Here is a 23,161-nt window from a genome sequence, read left to right on the forward strand (position 1 = left end):
TACCCGAGTGAAACTTACGTTCACATAGAAACTTATACATGAGTCTTTAGAACAGCTTTATAATAGCCAAAACCTGGAAACAACCCAAATGCTCTTCAACAGGTGACTGGGCAACCAAATGATGATCCATCCATACAATGTAATACTACACAGTGATAAAAAGGATCACACACTGCAGTCACACACAACAACATGGATATATCTCAAATGCATTATGCTAAGTGAAAGAAGCTGGACCCCAAAGGTTACCTATTGTATGCTTCCACTTGTATAATGTTCTGGAAAAAGCAAAGCTTGTAGAGACAGAGAACATAGATAAGTAGCTGCCAGAGGTTAAAGGAGTAGGAGGGATTGATCACAAAGGGTTTTTTTTCTTTTCTTTTTTGTTTTTTTTTTGAGGGTTATGAGTCTGTTTTGTATCTTGATTGTGATGGTGATTACCTGATTTTATGCATTGGCCAAAGCTCATAGAGCCGTACACCAACAAGGGTGAATTTTACTGTTGCGGTAATCCAGGTAAGAGATGATGGCTTAGATCAAGTACTGATGGTAGAGATGTTCAGAGGGGGTTGGATTCTAAGGGTAAAACCAACATAATTTTTCAGTGAATTGAATGTGGAGTATGAAAGAAAGAGAGGAGTCAAGAACTGAGCCACAGTTTGCTGCTTAAACAACTGGGAGGATGCGGTTCTCATTCACTGTGATGGGAGTGGAGTGGAGTGGAGGGTAAAACCAGAAATTCTAACCTTGACATGTAAGTTTGAGATACCTATTACACATTCAGGTTGTGTATGTGAGCCTGCAATTAGGAGGGGGAGGCTCCTAGCTGCAGGCTCACACACAGAACCTGAATTTGGGAGTCAATGGCTTGTAACACCAAGAGACATAGACATCATCAGGGAGTAAATATATAGAGAGAAAATTGGAGGGCTGAGCCCTGGGACCTTCTTGTGTCTGCTGTTATCCATATCTTATGTACCCTTGTAGGGCTATTCTATACTTTTACAAGCACATATATAGAGAGAGTGCATTTTTCATAAATGCAAACATGCTATACACACTAGTGTGCACCCTATTTTTTCTGTTACCAATATATCTTAGAGATTGTTCCCAAGTAGTATACAAACAGCTTCTTTGTTCTTTTCAAAGTCTGTATCATATACCACAGTATAGACAGACCACGATCTCTCTTTTTCTATTTACAGTTTTTTATCATGGGAAACTTTGAACATATCAAAAATGTAGACAGAATAATGAACCCCGAAGACCCATTACCCAACAAGGAGCAACTCAGGGCCAGTCTAGACTGCCATACACTCCTCTTCTTTTAAATTCTGATTTTTGGTAGCTTTGTGTCCTGATATAATTTCTTTCTTTTTTTTTTGTTGAGACAGAGCAAGACTCTGTCACCTAGGCTGGAGTGCAGTGGTGCGATCTTGGCTCACTGCAACCTCTGCCTCCTGGTTTAGGTGATTCTTGTGCCTCAGCCTCCGGAGTAGTTGGGATTACAGGCAAGCACCACCATGTCTGGCTAATTTTTGTGTTTTTAGTAGAGACAGCGTTTTGCCATGTTGACCAGGCTGGTCCCGAACTTCTGGTCTCAAATGATCTGCCCACCTTGGCCTCTCAAAGTGCTGGGATTACAGACGTAAGCCACTATGCCTGGTCTTTGTCTTGATATAATTTCAAACTTACCATAATTATTCTTTTTAAGGACATTTACTTTGTTTATAATATTTGGCTACTACATACAATATAGAAAAGAAATACTTGGTACTAGAAGATGCCTTTTCATGAAGACTACTTTCCTTGGGGCCTAAGAGGACAAGAGGCTGGGGCCTTAAATGCTTCCAGAGTAACTGTCTGGAGGAAGGAGTGAGTCTCAATGGTTTGTCTCAGGGGGATTCTGTTTCTGAGACCCTTGGGCCAACCACACAACCAGAGCCCTCACAGGGAGGGAGACTTGGGTGATGTTGCAACACCAATCTTAGCATTGGTGAGATCCTGTTTTCTGGGGAAGTCTGGCTTTGGCCTCCGGCCAGCTTTCTAGAGCTTCTGTCTTTGATGCTTCAGAAGGCCACACCACCAAGCTAAACCATACACTGAAAGATATTTTCAGGATATGCTTAGCATGCAGCTTCTTCTCTTCAGCCTCACCTCGCCATGTGCCACCTGGCTCTGGTTGCTGCTGTCTCTGAGCCTGCTGTTTCCTCTGTGCAGCACTTTCTTTCATAAATTTCCCTAGGTTCTGTGCAGCCTGGCCCTTCTCCTGCATCTTTGTCAGCTCAAATGCCTCTCCCTTAATGAGCATCCTCCTCCCTTGCACCAGTAACTCTCAGCAATGCTGAGATAAGAGGCTGCCTTATTTCTCCCAAAGCACTTCATCATTATTTGCCTTATTCATCCATAGTTGTATCCCTCCAAAATTTCATGTCTGCCACACAGCAGGTATTCAATCAATATTTGTTAGAAGATTTGTATTAGTCAAGATTCTCTAGAGGGACAGAACGAATGGAATATATATGGAATATATATATATATATGTATGTGTGTGTGTGTAATATATATATATATATATATCCTAAGCCCAGGCTACAGACTCTCAGGGTGAGAATTTCTGAGTCAGAGATAATGTTGTCCTCTTCCATCTTGGAATATAAACATATATATATACATATATTCCATTATATATATACATAATGAACGGCTCTCTATATTATATATATATATAATGAGTGGCTCTCTCTCTATTTTTTTAAATATATATATATAATATATATATAGTGAGCAGCTCTGTGCCTCTTAGCCGTGGACATGTGGAATATATATATACATATTCCATTAGTTCTGTCCCTCTAGAGAATCCTATACACACACACACACACACACACATATATATACACACACACATATATATATATGTGGGAGTTTATTAAATATTGGCTCACATGATCACAAGGTCCCACAATAGGCCATCTGCAGGCTGAGGAGCAAGGAGAGCCAGTCCGAGTTCTAAAACTGAAGAACTTGAAGTCTGATGTTCAAGAGCAGGAAGCATCCAGCACAGGAGAAAGATGAAGGCTGGGAGGCTAGGTCAGTCTCTCTTTTCACATTTTCCGCCTGCTTATATTCTAGCTGCGATGGCAGCTGATTAGATTGCGCCCACCCAGATTAAGGGTGGGTCTTAATCTGGCCTTTCCCAGGCCACTGACTCAAATGTTAATCTCTTTTGGCAACCCCTCACAGACACATCCAGGATCAATACTTTGTATCCTTCAGCCTGATCAAGTTGACACTCAGTATTAACCATCACAAGACTGAAAAATGAAAAATGAAAAAATGAAGGTCTATAGCTAGAAATTTAGAGATCGTCCCAGCGTCCTCCTTCTCCCCCATTGCACATCCAATTAGTCACAAAATCTTGTCACTGAAAAATCTTTATGAGACTCTAGCCTGCTACCTGAAGCTCCTGAGACCAAGTGTTTCTCAGAATTCGGAATTTTTCCAATTTCTGAGAGGCAATACAGAGGATAAACTATGTACCATATGACTCCGTCAGTGGAGTATGGGCAGCACATCGCAGTCAAACATCTGTTGTGAAATATGTGCATGCTTGTGAAAAGCAGTTACATAGCTACAGCTAGCCTCCTCTCAGTTCAGCTAGCCTCCTCTCAGTTCAGGCCATTGTTTACTGACAAAAAGTTCCAGAAAACTTGCTGTTTTCAGAGCTTTTTAGATTTTAGAAATACTATGGATAAGAGATTGTAGGACAGAAACTTCTTCTTTTTTTTTTTTTTTTAGTTTAGAGGATTGTTTCATTCTTTCCCAATCTTTTATTATATTATGAAAATGTTCAAAGGTATAGCAATGTCTAAATAATTTTACATGGATCACCCATACATTCATCACATGAATTCTGCCAATAACATTTGTTTATCATGCATATGCCATCAAGCCATCCCTCTAGCTACCCATCAGTTCATCTAGGTTTTAAGATGCATTTTTTTTTTTTTTTTTTTTGAGATGGAGTCTGGCTCTGTCGCCCAGGCTGGAGTGCAGTGGCCGGATCTCAGCTCACTGCAAGCTCCGCCTCCCGGGTTTTACGCCATTCTCCTGCCTCAGCCTCCAGAGTAGCTAGGACTACAGGCGCCCACCACCTCCCCCTGCTAGTTTTTTGTATTTTTTAGTAGAGACGGGGTTTCATCGTGTTAGCCAGGATGGTCTCGATCTCCTGACCTCGTGATCTGCCAGTCTTGGCCTCCCAAAGGAGGGATTACAGACTTGTAAAGGAGGGCTGGGATTACAGGCTTGAGCCACCGTGCCCGGCCTCGGATGCATTTTAAAGTAAGGTGCAGAACCAGTACACTCCCCTGAACACTCTAGTACATGTACTGTCAACTAGAGTTCAATATTTGTTAATAGTTTCTTCTTTTCATATAAATTTTCCATATGGTAAAGTGCACAAATCTTAGGTGTATATTCACTAAACCCAAACCTCTGTCAAGATATAGACCATACCCATACCCCAGAAAATGCCTTTAAGCCCTTTTCCAGTCAACCGCCACCAATCCCTTACCCCTCAGAAGCACCCTCTAGTCTTATTCAGATTAGTTTTGCCCTGGGACGGTAACTTTGAAGTCTCCTCTTCAATTCCATTCTTATCACTTCCCTTCCCTGCCATGTTCAGTGCCCCCACCCCATGCCATCACACCCATTCTGACTTTTGCTAGGCAGCTCCCTCTGCTTCTGCACTTTATTCCAGTTTAGATCAGCTGTCACTACCTTTAAGAAATGTCTTGACCACATCCCCCATGCCCACAGCTCACTCCCACTCGAAACCTGCACTTCTCTGCCTTGTAAATACCAGATTATTATATCGACTGTCCCCCTCCCATTTTCACATTCGACTGTGGGCATCTCGAGAGTAGAAACTGCATCTGTTTCTGTTAACAGACTCTGTTAACTGCTCTTCCCAAGGCTTAGCATTGTCCCAAGTTTCAACCAATACTTCAGAGGTCAATGCATGAAGTTCACTATTGAGTCTGTGAGACCAATACATTAAAGGGTTAAAACACAAACTTTTTTTCTTTCTTTCCTTTTTTTTTTTTTTTTTTGAGATGGAGTTTTGCTTGTCACCCAGGCTGGAGTGTAGTGGTGCAATCTTGGCTCACTGCAACCTCCACCCCCCAGGTTCAAGCCATGTTCCTGCCTCAGCCTCCTGAGTAGCTGGGATTACAGGTGCCTGCCATCACTCCAGCCTAATTTTTGTATTTTTAGTAGAGACAGAATTTCGCCATGTTGGCCAGGATGGTCTCAAACTCCTGACCTCAAGTGATCTGCCTGCCTCAGCCTCCCAAAGTGCTGGGATTACAGGCGTGAACCATCACACCCAGCCAAACCTTTTTTCTTTTCATTACCATTTCAGGATTCTGTTTAAAACAGAGGTAAGAAATGAGGTTTATTTGAAGCCAGGCCCTCTACAAAATCTTTTGTTAGTTGAAATGTTTCTCAGAGGTACATAAAGCCTCTAAAGCTCTTATTACCTATTTACTAACCCTCCCTTTTAAATATGTTTACTGCTTTTACTACTAGATTTTTAAAATGGAAGACATATTTTTACTGTTCCCTATTTGCAAGATGGGAAAATGGAAACCAAGTTTCTGTTCTCTTCTTGTAAGGACACTAATCCCATCACAAGGTCCCACGCTCATGATCTCATCTAACCTCCCAAAGGTCCCATCTCCAAATACCATCACACTGCGGGTCAGGGTGCCAACATATGAATTTGAGAGGGACACAATTCAGTCTATGACATGGACTCTGTTCCTAGTGCAGAGTGGTGGAACGAAGAAGGCAGTTACTGCAAGCGTGAATACATCAGCACATGGCCTGGCTCATCACAGAGGGCAAAAGTAAGCTTCAGTGAACTTTGTGCTCCACCGCCACAGTGTTACAGAAACACTCTCTTCTCTAGAAAAATGGAAGGATGAGGCAACGTTGCACTACCATTCCTGCCTGGTATCATTGGCTGAGGCTGAGCAGTGGCTTCCCTCTTTGCACAGGAAAAGGGTTCTCCAGTTCTCCCAGGTCCCCACCACTCCCTGTCATCTTAGACTCTGTTAACTGCTCTTCTTTGATTTACCCACCACCTGGCCAGGGCAGAGACTTAGGTTTGTGACCTCTGGTTGGTGACTGTGGCTGACAACCTTTTTTTGTGGTTCTAGACGCTAGATTATGATCTAGTGAGAGTTGTGGACCTTCTCTCTATCACAACACATTCACTGTGTGTTCAATTTAGAGGTTTGTGGCCTCTCCTATGCCCAGGCTACAGACTCTCAGGGTGGGAATTTCTGAGTTAGAGATAATGTTGTCCTCTTCCATCTTCAAATGTTGTCCTCTTGCATCTTCAAACAGTCTTTTCCCATGGTTGGCTCCTTTCAACACTGGAGTTTCAACTCAAACAGCAACTCCTAGATATCTTCCCTGACCCATAGCTGTCCATCCTCCCTCTCCCGCTCTTTTTTATCTCAGCTTTTATTTTCCCTAGGAGACTTCTCACTCTCTGAAATGGTCTGGTTCAGGCTTTATTGTTTGACTTAGCCCTCACCCCCTAGAATGTAATGTTAGCAGGCACTGTAGCCCAGCAGTACCCACCAGGCACTTGGTAAGAGCGTGCTGCAATACATGAATGATTGGAAGTGTGTCTGGAGTTGGTTTCTTCCAGTGGGTTCATAGTCTCGCTGACTTCAAGAATGGAGCGGTGGACCTTCGCCATGAGTGTTACAGCTCTTAAAGATAGCATGGACCCAAAGAGTGAGCAGCAGCAAGATTTACTGTGAAGTGCAAAATGCTTCCATGGTGTGGAAGGGGACCCTAGAGGGTTGCCACTGCTGGTGGCAGTGGACAGTTTTTATTCCCTTATTTGTAGCCGCCCATGTTCCATTTTTGTCCTATCAGAGTGCCCTTTTTTCAATCCTCCCTTCGATTGGCTACTTTTAGGATCCTGCTGATTGGTGCGTTTTACAGAGTGCTGATTGGTGTATTTTACAGAGCACTGATTGGTGCGTTTTACAATCCTCCTGCTAGCTACGGAAAAGTTCTCCAAGTCTCCACTCACCCAGGAACTCCAATGGCTTCACTTCTCCACTCACCCAGGAAGTCCAATGGCTTCACTTCTCAGAAGGATCCCTCCATCTCGGGCTCTTGGAGCCTTCAGGCAGCAGAAGCTATGTGACAGAGCAACCCTGCCTGCGGTGACCTCCCCGTTCCTAGACCATCCACCCGGGGCACAGCACCTGCCGGTGCCCGTGAGCCTCGGGAGGGCGGAAGCTTCGGGGACGGAACGGGTGTGCACGGCGCGCCGGTTGCGGGGGGGGCAACTTAACGGGCCGGACCGCGGCGACTACCGAGGGAGGTGAGGGGTGGGCCGGGCTGGTGTCCGAGGCGGCTGCGGCGGGGGCAGCATGGCAGGGCGGCGAGTTAACGTGAACGTGGGCGTGCTGGGCCACATCGACAGCGGCAAGACGGCGCTGGCGCGGGCGCTAAGCACCACAGCCTCCACCGCCGCCTTTGACAAGCAGCCGCAGAGCCGCGAGCGCGGCATCACGCTAGACCTGGGCTTCTCCTGCTTCTCGGTGCCACTGCCCGCGCGCCTGCGGTCGTCTTTGCCCGAGTTCCAGGCAGCGCCCGAGGCCGAGCCCGAGCCCGGCGAGCCACTGCTTCAGGTCACGCTGGTCGACTGCCCCGGGCACGCCTCCCTCATCCGGACCATCATCGGCGGTGAGCGCGGGCCGGGGCGGGAGCCGGGCTCAGGGACGCGGGCGGAGCGGCCGGGCTCCGTGTCCGAATTCGCTCGAGCCTATGCCGGGACGGGAAATCGCCCCACCTCATTGGTGGGGCCCCTGAGGCCCCAAGAGGCGGACGTGACTTGCTCAGGGCCCCGCAGCAAGCGAGCGGAGGCTTTGAGATTCGAACTCAAGGCCAGCTGATATGGAAGCTTTTCCCATCCAGCACTACCGAGCTGCAAGGTGCTTTCCTTAAAAAAACAAACAAAAATCAAAAAATTCCTACCAAATGTGTTTATAATAAATGGTCAAGTAAAGAAAACTCAAAATAAGAAAACTCAAAAGCTACAAAAAGGGTATGCATACAAAGGCTGTCTCCATTCACCTGTCCTTTGATCTCCTGATTACCGTTCCTAGAGCCAACCGCTGCTACCAGTTTTTGTATATCATTTCAGAAAGGCTCCATGTCAATACAAGCATATCTCTGTATATGTATAAATCCCTCTTTCCGTCTTCCTGTTAGACACGATTTCACTCAACACTGTGTCTGGAGAGTGCCCCATATCTGTACACATAAAGCTACATCATTCTTTTTAAAGCTCACATAGGATTCCATTGCACAGTGGTACCAACGTTTTCTTTTTCTTTTTCTTTTTTTTTTTTTTTTTGAGACAGTCTCATTCTGTCGCCCAGCCTGGAGTGCGGTGGCACGATTTTGGCTCACTGCAACCTCCGCCTCCTGGGTTCAAGCGATTCTCCTGCCTCAGCCTCCTGAGTAGTTGGGATTACGGGTGCGCACCACCACGCCCAGCTAATTTTTTTGTATTTTTAGTAGAGACGGGTTTCACTATGTTGGTCAAGCTGGTCTGAAACTCCTGACTTCATGATCCGTCCACCTTGGCCTCCCAAAGTGCTGGGATTATGGGCGTGAGCCACCACGCCCGGCCTGTACCAACATTTTCTAAACAAATCTTTTAATGATGGACGTTTATGTAGTTTCCAGTATTTGCAAACCATGTTGCAGTGAATATTCTAGAACAGAAGTCTTTGGTATGTTCGTATATATGTAGGGTAATAGAACTAACTGGCTGGGGCAAGGGGCATGTGTGTTTTTGGTCGTGGTCGGTACTGCCAAAATGCCCTCCAAAGAGGTACCCTTAGTTTTTAATTATGCATGTAATACATGAATATATGCCATTTGTGAAGAAATAGAGTATTACAAATAAGGCAAACATTCCCTTACCCATTCCTCTGTCCTAAATTCTACACCCCTTCCATCTCTGCAAAGGAAAAAACTACTATTTTTTTTTTTTCTGAGATGGAGTCTCGCTCTGTTACCAGGCTGGAGTGCAGTGGTGCGATCTCCACTCACTGCAACCTCTGCTTCCCAGGTTCAAGCGATTCTCCTTCCTCAGCCTCCTGAGTAGCTGGGACTACAGGTGCGTGCCACCATGCCCGGCTAGTTTTTGTATTTTTAGTAGAGATGGGTTTTCAACATATTGGCCAGGATGGTCTTGATCTTGACCTCGTGATGCACCTGTCTTGGCCTCCCAAAGTGTTGGGATTATAGACGTGAGCCACTGCACCCAGCTGAAAAGATCATTATTAGACCTTTGTGGATTATTTTTCCAAGCCCATTTAACTCCACTTAAATATATGGATAGAGCTTTAAACATATTTTTAGAAAAAAAGATACAATAATATAAACACGTGGTCTAAAAGGATATATAGCTAAAGAAGTATACTTCTTACTGCTGACCCCAGTACCCGATTACCTTTCTGTTCCCATTTCCTTGTGTTTCCTTCCAGCAATATTCTGCTTGGTGGTAGATGACCTCATTGGTCACTGGGCATTCTGGGTCCCAGCTATAATGATGAGCTTATTAAGTACAGTACTTCATCTTTGTTACCTCCCAACTGTTTCATGTTACAGGCAGTCTGAGATCATTTCCCCATTTTACAGTAGAGGAAATAGAAGTTTGAAGAGGTAAAGGGACTTGCCCAGGGTCACACTATCTAAAGTCTTCTCCTCAATCCATGTTTTGGTCAGGTGAATATTAAGGGGCACACGATTCTCTACCCATTCCTCCCCGTCCCCTTATAACTGAATTCTGTTTGGTCACATCAAAATACATTTTAGGACATGGACTCTAAGCCAGTCCAGACTGGAGGTGGAAGGCAGAGGTTAAAAAATGAGACGGCAAGTTTTTAGTGTTTTCTAGTAAATAGGGTAGATGAGTGGTGAAGGACATACTTTTGGAGTCAGACAAAACTGGGCTTGAAGCCTAGCTTTCTTCCTTAGCTGTATGACCTTTGAACCTAATTCTGGACCTTGCTTCAACTGGAAGATAGTGGTAACCACACAACTATTTATTGGCTTGAGTTTTCTTGTGTATTTGCTACTTACCAGGCAAACCCTGCAAGGAGCATGGTGGTTACCATTTAATAGTTGAGAAAATTGGGACTTAGGGAGGCAGCTGGTTAGTGAAACAGTCCAGGTCTGCCTGACTCCAAAGCTGGAGTACTTTGCATGCTTCCCCAGGTTACCCTATAGTTCCCCCATCCCCTTCCAACATACGTGCATACCTCATGTTATTGTGCTTCACTTGATTGTACTTTGCAGATAGTGGTTTTTTACAAATCGAAGGTTCAAGGCAACCTGTCCAACAGCATGTGCCCACTTTGTGTCTCTATGCCACATTTGGGTTATTCTTAACAATATTTCAAACTTTTCATCAAATATTAAGTACCAAACATTTCACTTGATTTCAAACACATGTCATCTGTTAATGGTGATCTGGGATCAGTGATTTTTGATGTTACTATTATAATTTTGAAGTGCGACAAACAATGCTTATGTAAGGCAGCAAACTTAATAAATGTTGTGTGTGTTCTGACTGCTCTACCTCCTGGTTTTTCCCCTGTCTGTCTCTCTTTCCTCAGGCCTCCCTATTCCCTGAGACACAACAATATTAAAATTCATCCAGTTAATAGCCTTTATGTGTTCAAGGGAAAGGAAGAGTTGCAAGTCTCTCACTTTAAATAAAAAGTTAGAAGTGATTTGAGCTTAGTGACGAACGCAATGTTGAAGGCTGAGATAGGCTGAAAGCAAGGCCTGTTACACCAAACAGCCAAGTTTGGATGCAAAAGAAAGGTTCCTGAAGGAAATTAAAAGTGCTACTGTAGTGAACACACAGATGATAAGAAAGCAAGACAGCTCTATTGCTTTTATAGAGACAGTTTTATGGTCTGGATAGAAAAACCAGCTACCACGTTCCCTTAAGTTGAAGCCTAATCCAGAGCAAGGCCCTAACTCTTCAATTCTGGGAAGGCTGAGAGAGGTAAGAAAGCTGCAGAAGAAAAGTTTGAAGCTAGCAGAGGTTGGTTCATGAGGTTTGAGGAAAGAGGCCATCTCCAGAACACAAATGTATAAGATGAAGCAACAAGTGCTGATAGAGGAGCTGCAGCAAGTTATCCAGGAGATCTAGCTAAGATCATGGATGAGGGTGAGTACTAAACAGATTTTCACTGTAGGTGGAACAGCCTTATATGGAGAAGATGGTATGTAGGACTTTCATAGCTACAGAGAAGTCAGTGATTGGGTACAAAGCTTCAAAAGACAGGCTGACTCTTGTTAGGGGCTAATGCAGCTGAAGCCGTTGCTCATTGACCGTTCCAAAAAACCTTAAGAATTATGCTGAATTTACTCAGCCTGTGCTCTTGAAATGGCACAACACAGCCTGGATGACAGCACATCTGTTTATAGCATGGTTTCCTGAATATTTTAAGCCCACTGTTGAGACCTACTGCTTAGAAAAAAGACTCCTTTCAAAATATTACTGATTGTTGATAATGCACCTGGTCACCTAATGGCTCTGATGGAGATATACAAAGAGATTAATTTGTTATCATGCTTGCTAACACAACATCCATTCTGCAGTGTATGGGTCAAGGAGTAATTTTGACTTTCAGGTCTTATTATTTAAGAAATATATTTTATAAGGCCATAACTGCCCTAGATAGTGATTCCTCTGATGGATCTGAATAAAGTAAATTGAAAACCTTCTGGAAAGGATTTGTTATTCTAGATACCATAAAGAACATTTGTAATTCATGGGAGGAGGTAAAAATATCAACATTAACAATAATTTGGAAGAAGTTGATTCCAACCCTTATGGATGACTGAGGGGTTCAAGACTTCAGTGGAGCAAGTCACTGCAGATGTGGTGGAAATAGCAAGAGAGTTAGAATGAGAAGTGGTGCCTGAGGATGTGACTGAATTGCTGAGATCTCATGATCAATCTTGAGTGGATGAGGAGTTGCTTCTTGTGCATGAGCAAAGAAAGTGGTTTCTTGAGATGGAATCTACTGGTGAAGATGCTGTAAACATTGTTGAAATGACAACAAAGGATTTAGAATATTATGTGAACTTAGTTGATAAAGCAGTGGCAAGATTTGAGAGGATTGACTCCAGTTTTGAGAGCAATTCTGTGAGTAAAATGCTATCGAACAGCTTCACATGCTACAGATAAATTTTTATAAAGGAAGAGTCAACTGTTGTGGCAAACTTCATTGTCTTATTTCAATAAATTGCCACAGTCACCCCAACCTTCTTTAGCTACCACCCTGATCAGTCAGCAACCATCAACATTGAGGCAAGACCCTCCACCAGCAAAAAGATTATGACTTGCTGAAGATTCAGTAATCATTAGCATTTTTTAGCAATGAAGTATTTTAAAATTAAGGAATGTTTATTGTTTTTTGAGACATATTGCTATTGCATACTTAACTGATGAAATGTCATGTAAACATAACTTTTATACATATTGGGAAACCAAAAAATTTGATTTGCTTTATTGTGATATTCACTGTGCTGCAGTGGTCTGGAACTGAATGCACAATATCTTTGAGGTATGCCTCAATTACAGGGAAACTTCATATTGCAAAAAGTTTCAGCATTTGCCTGGTCCTATATAACCAATTGTAATTCCCCAAAGAATTTGGCAAGTTTTTTCTTTAGACTAAAACTGTAGAAGAAGAGCTTATTTTTGTATGTACATTGTTGCTCATCTTTTGTCTCAGCTCCGGAGTAGGGAGATTTATCTTCTTAAAATGTGGCCTGAGTGCAATGGAATGCTGAGACCAAGGCTGCTACCATTCTTCCTTGAATAGATCAGAGGCCTACCTTCCTTTTCAGGGAATTGAGAAAAAACTATTTTTTTCTTGTAAAGGGAAGGTGTTCCCCATTGAGTGCCTGCTCTGGCCCAGGCCTGTTGCCAGGAACTTGCATCTATGCAACCACCTTGCGTGATGGGAGTGTTAGTTAGCCTTACTTCTCAGATGAGGAAACCCAAGCAAAGTGCCTTGGACTGGTGTTGGAACCTAACTCTGCCACCCCTAACCTGGATCTAGTTAATACCTTCAGTTCACCTCATGGTCCACAAATTCGTGGGCATCTTTGCCTTCTTGAAATGGCCCCCAAGGCCATCCTGGCTTATGGCACCTGGACTTCTACAGTTCTGCCCCCTGCCTGCTTATTCTCCTCCCTCTGATTCATTCTCTACACAGTGGGCATTGCTCTCCTTTTACGAGTGTTCATCAGATCATGTCAACCCTACACTTGACAAGACTTTCCAGTGAGTTCTCATTGTGCTTGGAGTAAAATCCAGCCTCTTTATGGCCCATAGGACAATGGTCTGGCTCTGCTTTCCTCCAATCCCATCAAGGATCCCATCAACGACTGCTCCCCCTTCTGACCTTCAGTCACACTGGCCTCATTTCTCTTCCTCCAGTGGGGCCAGCGGCTGCTTCCCTCAGGATATTTGCACCTGTTGTTGCCTCTGTTTGGTATGTCTGGCTCCTTAAGTCTCTGTTTGAATGGCACCTCCTTAGCAGCCTCTCCTGCCCCACCTATCTAAAGTTGTCTCTTCAACCCTCACCCCCTCATACTTTCTCATGTCCCTGTTTCATTGCTCCAGCAGCCCTTTTCACTACCTGATGTTCTTCATGTGTTTACTTGTCGAGTGTCTGTCCTCTGCTAGAATGTGAGCTCCATGAGACCAGAGCAGGAATCTTATCTGTCTCATTCACCAGTGTTCTCAGTGTTTGGGCCAAAGCCTGGCATAGGATAAGTATTCAGTAAGTTCTGGATGACTGAAGCCTGTGTACCAGCTCCTGGGCTAGTCAGTTTTAGTGAGCAGAGAACTTTCTTTGTGGGTTAGTGGACAGAAGGCAGCTAGCTTAGGGCCTGGCCTGTAGTGAATTATACAGGTTGGTTCTTTGTCCTCCCCTTTAGGAGCTTACAGCAGAACCCAGGAGAGGACACTGCTGTGTACAAAGTGATCTTCTGGAGTTCTTTGCACAAGGGCAAAAGCAGGAGTAACTCACTTTGTTGGGGGGTGGAGTATAGGGTGCAAATGGGAAAAGGAGACCTTTCCTAGGCGAGGGCAAGGCTCCGAGCCTTAAACATGCCATTGTGTCTCAACATCAGAGATGACTGCCAGCATTTAGGAATGGCTGGAAATCGGTGTGGTGTGTGGGAGGTGTGCTAAAGATGAAGCTAGAAGGGTTGGCAGGGCCAGACCCTAGAGAATGGCCCTTAGTGTAGATTTTTCCTCAGGGTCCTGGAACTCTTTGGAAGCCTGTTAAAGCAGGTGTGTAACATGACTGGGCTGAGCTTTTGATAGAAAGTTGCAGGATTTTTGGGCAGGGATTCCCACTGGCAGCAGGTGTGGTTTTCTCTTGCTGCACCTGCACCTGGCATCCCTGGGAGATTGGGCTCTTGTTAGAGTTCCTTGCTACTGTGAAAGACTTAGACCCCCCTGTGGAATATGTTATCTCCAGGAGAAGGAAATTTTAACAGTTGTCTGAGTTCTGTGATGATATCTCTGAAGTTTAATATATCTTAAATTAAAGCTGGCTCTAATTCCACTGCACGCGTGCGCGCACACACGAATCCTATCTTAGAGAAAATTGGATAAAACTAAGTGGTGCTGTGGGGTTAACAGTGATAATAGTACTTACCATTATTTAGTGCTTGTCCGTATGCTGTTTTTTTGATTTGTTTGTTTAATCTTCACACGATTCCTGGGAGGTAATAGTTGATATTCCCATTTTACAGATGAAAAAAACCATGGCTCAGAGGTCAGGAAACCCAGTTAGTAAGTGTCAGAACTAGGTTTGAACCCACATTGATCTGACTGCACAGCTTCTACGCTGGCGTTCTCAGTGCGAATGAAAAAGTGTACCCGTCCATTTCAGCCCCCTGTAGTGGTTCAGAGCAGTATTTTTCTTGAATCCATTTTAGAGTATAAATCTTTCAGGATTACAACTTCAAAAAGATTCAGTAATGTATGTTTTAAAGACTTGGGTGGGGGTGAGAGACTTAGACTCATCCTCAGTCTAACTCTGGCAGGAAAGAGGAGGGCTGAAAAATGCTGGTATCTTGGCTTGGCAATTTATAGTCCTCTGGTGGCTGCGAGGATTAACAGTGTATTGTCTCCCAGTCTTTTGTTTCGGTTGTTAATGAACAGCACTGCAACTTGTCGCCTGGACCTCTTGCCTTCTGTACACACCATTTTAGCGGTATCTCCTGTGTGTCTCCGACCCTCTCTGAGCCCTCCCTGCCCAGAGCTGAGGAGGGCTGCAAAAGACTTCTAAGTCTGACTCAGGTTACTCTCCTTGGAGAGAAACATCCAAGAGCCTATGAGATTTTTGTCTCTGTAGCCTGGAAGAACCTTCTTTGTAAAACTTAAGCTATTTTGCCTTTTCTGTTTTTCTAGCTTTCTGTGTTCTTGGTGCCCATGTGGAAAAGGCTCTTCCCCTTTTATCTATTTTATTGAGGTGTGTGCCCTTCATTCTTTCTGCAGATGCCCTCTCTGGACTCATAAATGAAACAAGGGGTTCATGTGTATGAATGAATTTCAACCAGATTTTTTTATGATACCCGTTAAGCATCTGCACATATCCTGCTCCAGGAAAGCAACCTGCTGCAGGCAGAAATAACATCCTGGGGGCTTGGCCAGGTAGGCCTTAGTGTCCTTGAGGAATTTGGGTGTTACTCTAATGCAAAAGCAAACAAACCAAAGGTCATTTTTTATTTTCTTTACCCCTAGTCTTTTCATGAGAATCTGTGTAGGAATATATTATGTGAAATTGTGGTAATTATGTATGTCTGTCCTAAAATACTGAGGCATATTTGAAGGAGTTCTAAGTGGAAATGCTTCCTTCAGCTTTACTTCTTTAGTTCCTAGTATCTGTCAGGCCTTAGTTCCCTGTCTCTTTGTGCCCATCCAGTGAGAGCTGTTTCTTTCTCTTCTTCACTGAAAGGTACACACCATAACTAGAAGATTCTACTCTCCAGTACTGCTTCTTCGACATCCTCTGCCACCAACTAAAGCTGAGGCTGACACTGGAGTTGCTTGCCTTCACTTACTTCAAAGACTCTTAGGTTCAATAGGAAGCCTGCCTCAGTCAGCACTAAAGTGTACCACTATTCAAGTACAAGTTTTCTTGTTTTACCTGGTACCTTATCACTCTCTGACCCCACCTGATCTCTCCATATGCTGGAGTGCCTTTAACTGTCTCCAGGAGAGTCAAGTTGAGCTTTGTCTGCAGCACTTTCTCTTGGCGCTGGACAGTGGGTGACTTTGCTTTAGCTTGGGTGGCAGTGTGGGAGTACCACAACATCAGAGAGACAGCCTTGAGTTTAAATTAATGCAGAATATTTGAGCAGGAACCAACAGGAAAGAAAAATGGAAGCAGGTAGTCATATTTCATTCTGTTGGGGTACATTTTTCTTCTCATGGGGCTTGCCCTTGAGAACAAAACATATCAAATGTTAAATCAAAGAATATTTTTGTAGTCATGCTAGGAATAGAAAATAACGCAAAGACTCTGCCTTCTTGAGGCAAATATTTTGCTGGAAGGTTATAATCAAAGTCAGAAGGAAATCATAGTCACAGCTTTTGGTAAAGCTATAATCATTTAAAATTAATTGCTTTTAAACTTTTCACTGAGCATCCCCTTTGTTTTCTATCAGCATGTTTCTTGGGTTTTTCTTCGGAATCATTCCATCCAGGTTGGAATAGGATTTGGGCAGGCATCCCAGGAAACAACCCATAAATTAAGCCCTAAGACATATTCCCCTTTCTGTCATTCTTTTGTTTGATGGAGCCTCAACCAGACTGGGGATGAGATACTCTTGCCTTAAGAGCTCAGTTCTGTGTCCCCTTTACCAGTAAGGGCTTTGATGTGCAGAAAATGATGGTATCTATAGCTCTGGTACTCTGGGTATCTTGGAGGCCCAGTCTTAGTGAAGGTAGAGCCTGGCACTTCTGAGGCAGCCTCATGGTAGGATAGGGAGCAGGAGTGAGTGTGAGTCCTTGTTCTTCTAGGCTGTGGACTTGGGTTGCACAGCATACATCCCTCTTAGTGTTAACACTCCACTCCAATGGCTGGTTTCCATGTCTCTTCTTTCCATTAGCCTGGAAGCATGATGGGGTAGAGACAATATCTGAATCATCTCTGTAGGTCTAGGGCCAACCCAGAGCCTGGCATACAGCAGATAATAATTTTAAAAACATTTTAATTTTATATAGTGTTTATATAATTTTTAAATATACTTTTATGGTATTTACATACCGTAAAATTCACCCATTTCACTGAGCGTACACTAAGTGAACACTCAGTGGTTTTCACTATACTCATACAGTTGTGTAACTATCACCAAACAATCTCAGTTTAAACCATTTTTGTCACCCCATAAGGAAACCACATCCCTACTAGTAGTCATTCCCCATTCGCCCCTCTCCTAGGCTTAGGCAACCATCAATCTACTTAATGTCTCTGGATTGACCCGTCCTGGACATTTCATATAAGTGGATCACACAATATGGGGCCTTTTTGTCTGGCCCCTTTTGCTTGGCCTCACTATGTTGCCTAGGCTGATCTTGAACTCCTGGAGTTAAGCAATCCTCCTGCCTCAGCTTCCCAAAGTGAGCATATGCTTTTAAAGTTCATTCACGTTGTAGTGTAAACCAGTACTGCATTTTTTTTTGTAAAAAAAACTATTTCTATTGACTTCTACTTGTGGTAAAGTACATATAATGTACAATTTGCCATCTTAGCCATCTTACATGTATGATGTGTGGCATGTGCTCCTCAGGCTGCTGCTTCTTTCTCTGATGTCCCTGGCCCATGGAGACATTTGGGCTGGTAGGCCTTGTTTTAAGAGCTTTTGGCAGCTTGTATGGTGGGAGAGGACCAGATGGAGCTGCATTTGCTGTTTTTCTCTACTCACTCAGAGATTCTACACATACATGTTGCATGGCTTTGTTTTGGACGTGAGGGCAGATACACAGTCGTGCCTGTCTTCAAGGGGCTCACAGTCCTGAGTAGGGAGGAGGAAGCCAGGCAGTGCCCGCAATCAGTTTAAGATGCGGAGTGGTAAGGGCTTTGATCAAGATGGGCACAGAGATGTGAGTACCTGCCTGGGGTGGCAGGTAGGGAATCCTGCTGGAGGAGACACACGACTGGGCCTGGAAGGATGACCTGTGGATTTCCAGACTGAGAGATCCGGGGAACAGCCTTAGCAGAGTCCAGAGGAGCAGCCCTGGCTAAAGAAGGGGAGTGGTCAGGGTGGCTGCACTTGCACACAGCGGGCGTAAAAGGAGGTGAGGCCAGGTTGACTGGGTCACAGGCCAGTCCAGCTGGCTTGTGGGAATTGTGAAGGATGGTTGAGATTTTACATTTTAGAAGATGGGAGGCATTCCAGCTAGAGGACTCAGAGTAAACAAGGACCCAGAGACAAAGGGAGGCCTGGAGTGTGAGTGGGGTGTCAGGCCAAGCTTCCAGAGGGTGGCCAGGACCAGATCTCAGAAGCTGGGAGAATCTCTTCTGGGAGGAAGACTGGTAGGTTTTTAAGCTGGGAGATTCTTCTGGCGGCTTGTAGCGAGCTCCCCTGTGAGTCTGAGGAGAGGGCTGTGACAAGTGGTCCTAGGGTCTGGCATTCCTCTCCTCATTCCAGCTCAGCTTTCTGGCCCAGCTGGACGAGGGAGAAGAGGAAGGACACCTCAGGCAGGCAAGGTGGACACCATCAGCAGGGAAACTGGGGCTCTGGGATTGCAGACGTGGCAGTGCTGAGCAGTGGCCAAGGGATAGTTCTGCCTCTCGGAGGGAGAGGAAAGAATGGACTTTTGAAGAATGCTTGCTGTCTGCTGGACACTGTTCTAGACTCGTGGCTCTTGCTGCATCCTCCCAGCCAGTCTCTGAGGGAGGCGTTTCCATCTACATTGCTCAGCTACTAGAAATGAGGCTCTGAGCAGTAGGCAGTTTGCTGCAGGGCACACAAGTAGCCAGTGCCAGGCTCTGGTTTCAGAGGCCCTGGCTTTGCCCAGGAGCTGCTCTCAGACCTTAGCACATGCCTGCTTCCATAGAAAATTGTGGCTCCTGAGGAGCACTTTATATATAAATCAAATTGTCAAAAATAGAGATTTCTGCTTCTATTCTCCCCTGGATTATTTGAGTTTTTGTCTTTTGTTAATTGGGTCTTTTATTTTCTTGTGCTGTGTGATTAGGCTCCTGCTGCTTTGAAGTGGCCTTTGTTGGGTGGGTAGGGAGGACTTAGTTAATGTGGGTGATCCTCTCTTGGCAGGAGAAAAAACAACTTTTGCTGTTGAGAGAGAAGTTCACTTTCCCTCTTTCCATATCTCTTGTGTTGTGATGATTCCTCTCTTGTCTTGAGGCCTTCAGGAAGACTAAAATATTTTCCTTTGTCTCTAACCTACTTCCTGAGGATATTTATTTGGTGCCATGCACAGGTGCTGCTTAAAGATAAACCTGACTTTTTTCTTTTAAAATTAGTGCTTGAAATTTGTTAGCATTGACCTGTCTGGCAGCAGGAACTTGCCTTGCTTGGCCTTGTGGCTACATCCTTTACCATAGATTTATTTGGGTTGCTTAGAACTTCGGAGGGTCAGTGGCTTGTCCTTGGTCATTTGACATTGGCACTAGAGCTCAGTCTTCCCAGGTACATGACGGTGTGACACTTGAGGAAAAAATTGCCCTATTTGTGGTCATTTCCAGGTGAGTTTCAGGATCTTTCGCCATGAACAGTAAAGGCCCTCGGGTGTGTGTTCTCAGCATTCTGTTTTCTAAAAAGATGATCCAGGCACATTCAGAAATGATCTTCAGAACTTACGCTCTAGAGAGGAAAGACTTTACATAAGAAGGATTCCATTTCTTTAGCACTTGCTGCCTGACCTCACAGACAAGTGAGGAAGACTGGAAGGGAGCCCTGAGGTGCTTACAGGACAGCCGTGTTTCCCATCAGCACCCAGCCCTTGCAGAGAGGGCTGACAGACACTTCAGCTGCGAAAAACAGTGTCTGAAAAAATTTCTGCAGGGGCTTGATCAGTACTTTCCAGCAGAACTTTCTGTGATGATAGGAATGTTCTACAGTGGCACAGTCCAACATGGCAGCCGTGAGTCTCACAGCTGTTGGAGCACTTGCACTGTGGCTAGTGTAACTAAAGACTGAAATTTTAGTTTTATTTAATTTTAATTAATTTAAATTTAAATAGGCACAGGTGGCTAGTGGCTGCTGTATTTGACAGTGCAGGGCTGGATGGACTGAGAAACGGCTGGGTTCTGTGTCCCTATTGTAGATTTGGGTTTGAGCTGTCCCCTACATGTGATTTGGTTATAAGAACTGTCATCTTCCTGAGACATCCTGGCCTGGGATGACTACCACGGGCCCTCAGATTCTACCCTCTCAGCTTTATCACCTTCCTAGTGAAGGACACCTCCACTCTCCCAAGGTGTGGCCCTTGAAATGCTCCTCAGTGTGTCCTCCTCCTTCACCTGCCTCTGGATCCATCACCACGCCTTCTCCCTCCTGCTTGCTCTCTGCCCTGGCATTTTCCATCACTGCAGCTGTGATCTGAAGACAGGCTTCTGCTAGCTCCTGGCGGGATGAGTACAGCATTCCCTCACATAGTCTCCTTGATTCCACCCCCCTGCAGAAGGTATAGGGATAGAAGAGTGTTTAAAAACTACTTCCCTGTGTAGAAGTCTTTGTTTGCTCTCTGCTGGCATAAAGGCTGAACTTCTTAGCTGGCTGACGAGGCCCCTCCTGAGGGGTTGAGATCTCAGGACTCCAGGCTGAATGAACCACTTGCAGGTCTCTGGACAGACAGACCGTGCTCTCTCATGCTGCATATTCTGGCTACGTGCACTTTTCTGGGAAGCATCGTTTTCCACCGTTCTCAGTCTGGATAAGGTCACCCTCATTTCAGGGCCCGTAAAATCCTACACATACCCCTATGATCTCATTTTCTCCTCATCTTATGCCCTTTTCTGTTTACTGGATTATGTTTTCCACTGGACTTGATCCATTTGAGAGTAAGGGCCTGTTACCATTCAATTCTATGTCCAAGGGCCCAGGACAGGCCTTGGCACAGAGTAAATATTTGGTGCATGCATATCGGAATGAATGAATGAATGAATGAAGAGGTCATTTCCCACTGCCTGCACCAATTACCCATGCTCTTATGGTGCTTTAAACAACTGGCCAAATAGAGTTCAACAGTGGAGGAAACCTGCCTTGAGGTTAGACAAGTTAATCTTTCAATGGAAATTCAATCCTCATATTTCATTTTCAGGCCACTTTGCGTAGCAAAGTAGTTTAACTCATAGCAGATTTCTGCCCTGCTGATGGTTAATTTCATGGCCCACAGAGGGTCAGCACACTAATGCCGGGAACACGGCGACCTCAGTGCAGCTCACCGCACACAGTGAGGGCCCAGCAGCCTTGTTGTTTTAGAGAAGCAGTTCTCAAACATCCTTCTGATTTTGAGTTAACAGGGGTGACCCTTTCAAGAACATTTTTAAAAGCTATAACATAGATCCCTCCCAGATCGTATATTTTCCTTTCTCCATGCAGTTCAAAGGGCCTGAGTTGTCTCATAGGTTTTTGCCAGCAATCTTCAGCTTGACCCTGGTTGTTTAAATCTGCCGGAGGAAATTTGAACAAACTTGTACTTTGGTAATTCTTCTGCCTCTGTGAACCTTTAACCTTAGGGTTTCTTTTCGAGCCAGGGCTGCATTGTCACCAGTCGTCCCTGCTGGGGCTTTTCAAAGGGCATTGTCTAGGGCGTCTGTTTTCACTTTGCTACTGGAGTTCTTTTGAGGAAGGGTATTAATTCAGACCTGATTCTGAGACAGGACGAGCAGTTTTAAACTTGCCCCAAAGCTTGGGGTTGGGGAAATGAGCGTAATGCAAGCCTGTGGCTGATGCCAGTAATTGTTCTGCAAACAGTCTGTCAGGGTGAAGGGAGAAGAGGCCCTCCAGAGGCACAGGGGTGTGCCAGCTGTCCAGTGGGAGGCCACAGCTTTGCCCAGGGTTTGTTGACTACATGATGAAAAGAGGTCACTGTCTCTGGTCACCAGGTTCTGGGTCCAGAGTTCCTCCTGAATGTAAAATTCCTGGAGTGCCAGGTTGCTAGGAACCTGGGAGGCCAGAGGTGAACCTGGGGGTCCATATACCATTACCAAGTGCTTGTGTGATAAGAAACTTTCTGGGGAGAGAGAGGAAGGCTCCCTGAGGCAAGATAGTAGAGATTTACTCTGCTGCTGTCTTGGTGCTGGCCTGAGACTTTCTGAGTGAGTATCCCTCTGCAGACTAGGTCACTCACCTCCATCAGCTAGCCAGTTTCACTGTTTAGTTCTTCTTGTGTCTTCTCACAGGAAGCCCAAGACACCCATAAATGTGAAATGTCACAGTCATAGGCCCCCTGGGGCTTCAAGGCTGTGGTCATGGGTGTGCAGTGTTTGAGACTGGACCCTAAGAGGGGAGGCCCTCTGATACCTCCCCAGGAAGCTCCTTGCTGGTTCTGTCACTTACTCTTTGTGACAGGTTGAGAGCTGTTTGAACACCTGGCTTGGTTACGTGACTTTCTTTGATTTATTTTCCCAGGATTCTTAGTGTCCTGAAGATTTGGCTAGGCGACCTTATTCCTTAAGCTCAGACGGTATAGAAGGAAAGGTGGATCATGACATTAATTCATTCAACAAACCCCGAGCAACTACTGCTTGCCAGGGGTTGAGTTTCCAGTGGTTAGCAAAGCAGAAGTGGCTCCTGCTTTCATGTAGCTTCCTGTCTAGTGGGGGAGGCAGATGGTACAGAAGAAACAAAATGTGCAGAATTATAAATTATGTAAGTGCTAAGCAGGACAAGACAGGATACCCAGATAGGGACTAATGGATGTGGGGCATCTACTTTAGTTTGGAGGCCAGGGAAGGCCTTTCTGAAGCAATAAAGTTGAAGCTAAACTATGGCACAAGAACCCTCCCCTGGAATGTTGGGAGGTGTTCCAGAC

The 23,161-nt window shown here is 44.8% G+C and overlaps 1 protein-coding gene across 2 annotated transcripts in view; it reads left to right on the forward strand.

The window, feature by feature from the left end:
* Positions 1–7,367: 7,367 nt before the first annotated feature.
* EEFSEC (eukaryotic elongation factor, selenocysteine-tRNA specific) overlaps positions 7,368–23,161 on the forward strand; it is a 256,233-nt gene continuing 240,439 nt past the window's right edge. Inside the window, exon 1 of one of the 2 annotated variants that reach the window (XM_023215672.3) lies at positions 7,368–7,779. In XM_023215672.3, coding sequence (XP_023071440.1) covers positions 7,464–7,779 — 316 coding nt within the window. In that variant the 5' untranslated portion in view covers positions 7,368–7,463. The remainder of the gene's footprint in view (positions 7,780–23,161) is intronic. The other variant, XM_023215661.3, reaches the window with a different exon arrangement.

This window comes from Piliocolobus tephrosceles, chromosome 2, assembly GCF_002776525.5.
Source record: "Piliocolobus tephrosceles isolate RC106 chromosome 2, ASM277652v3, whole genome shotgun sequence".
NCBI classification, from domain to species: domain Eukaryota; kingdom Metazoa; phylum Chordata; class Mammalia; order Primates; family Cercopithecidae; genus Piliocolobus; species Piliocolobus tephrosceles.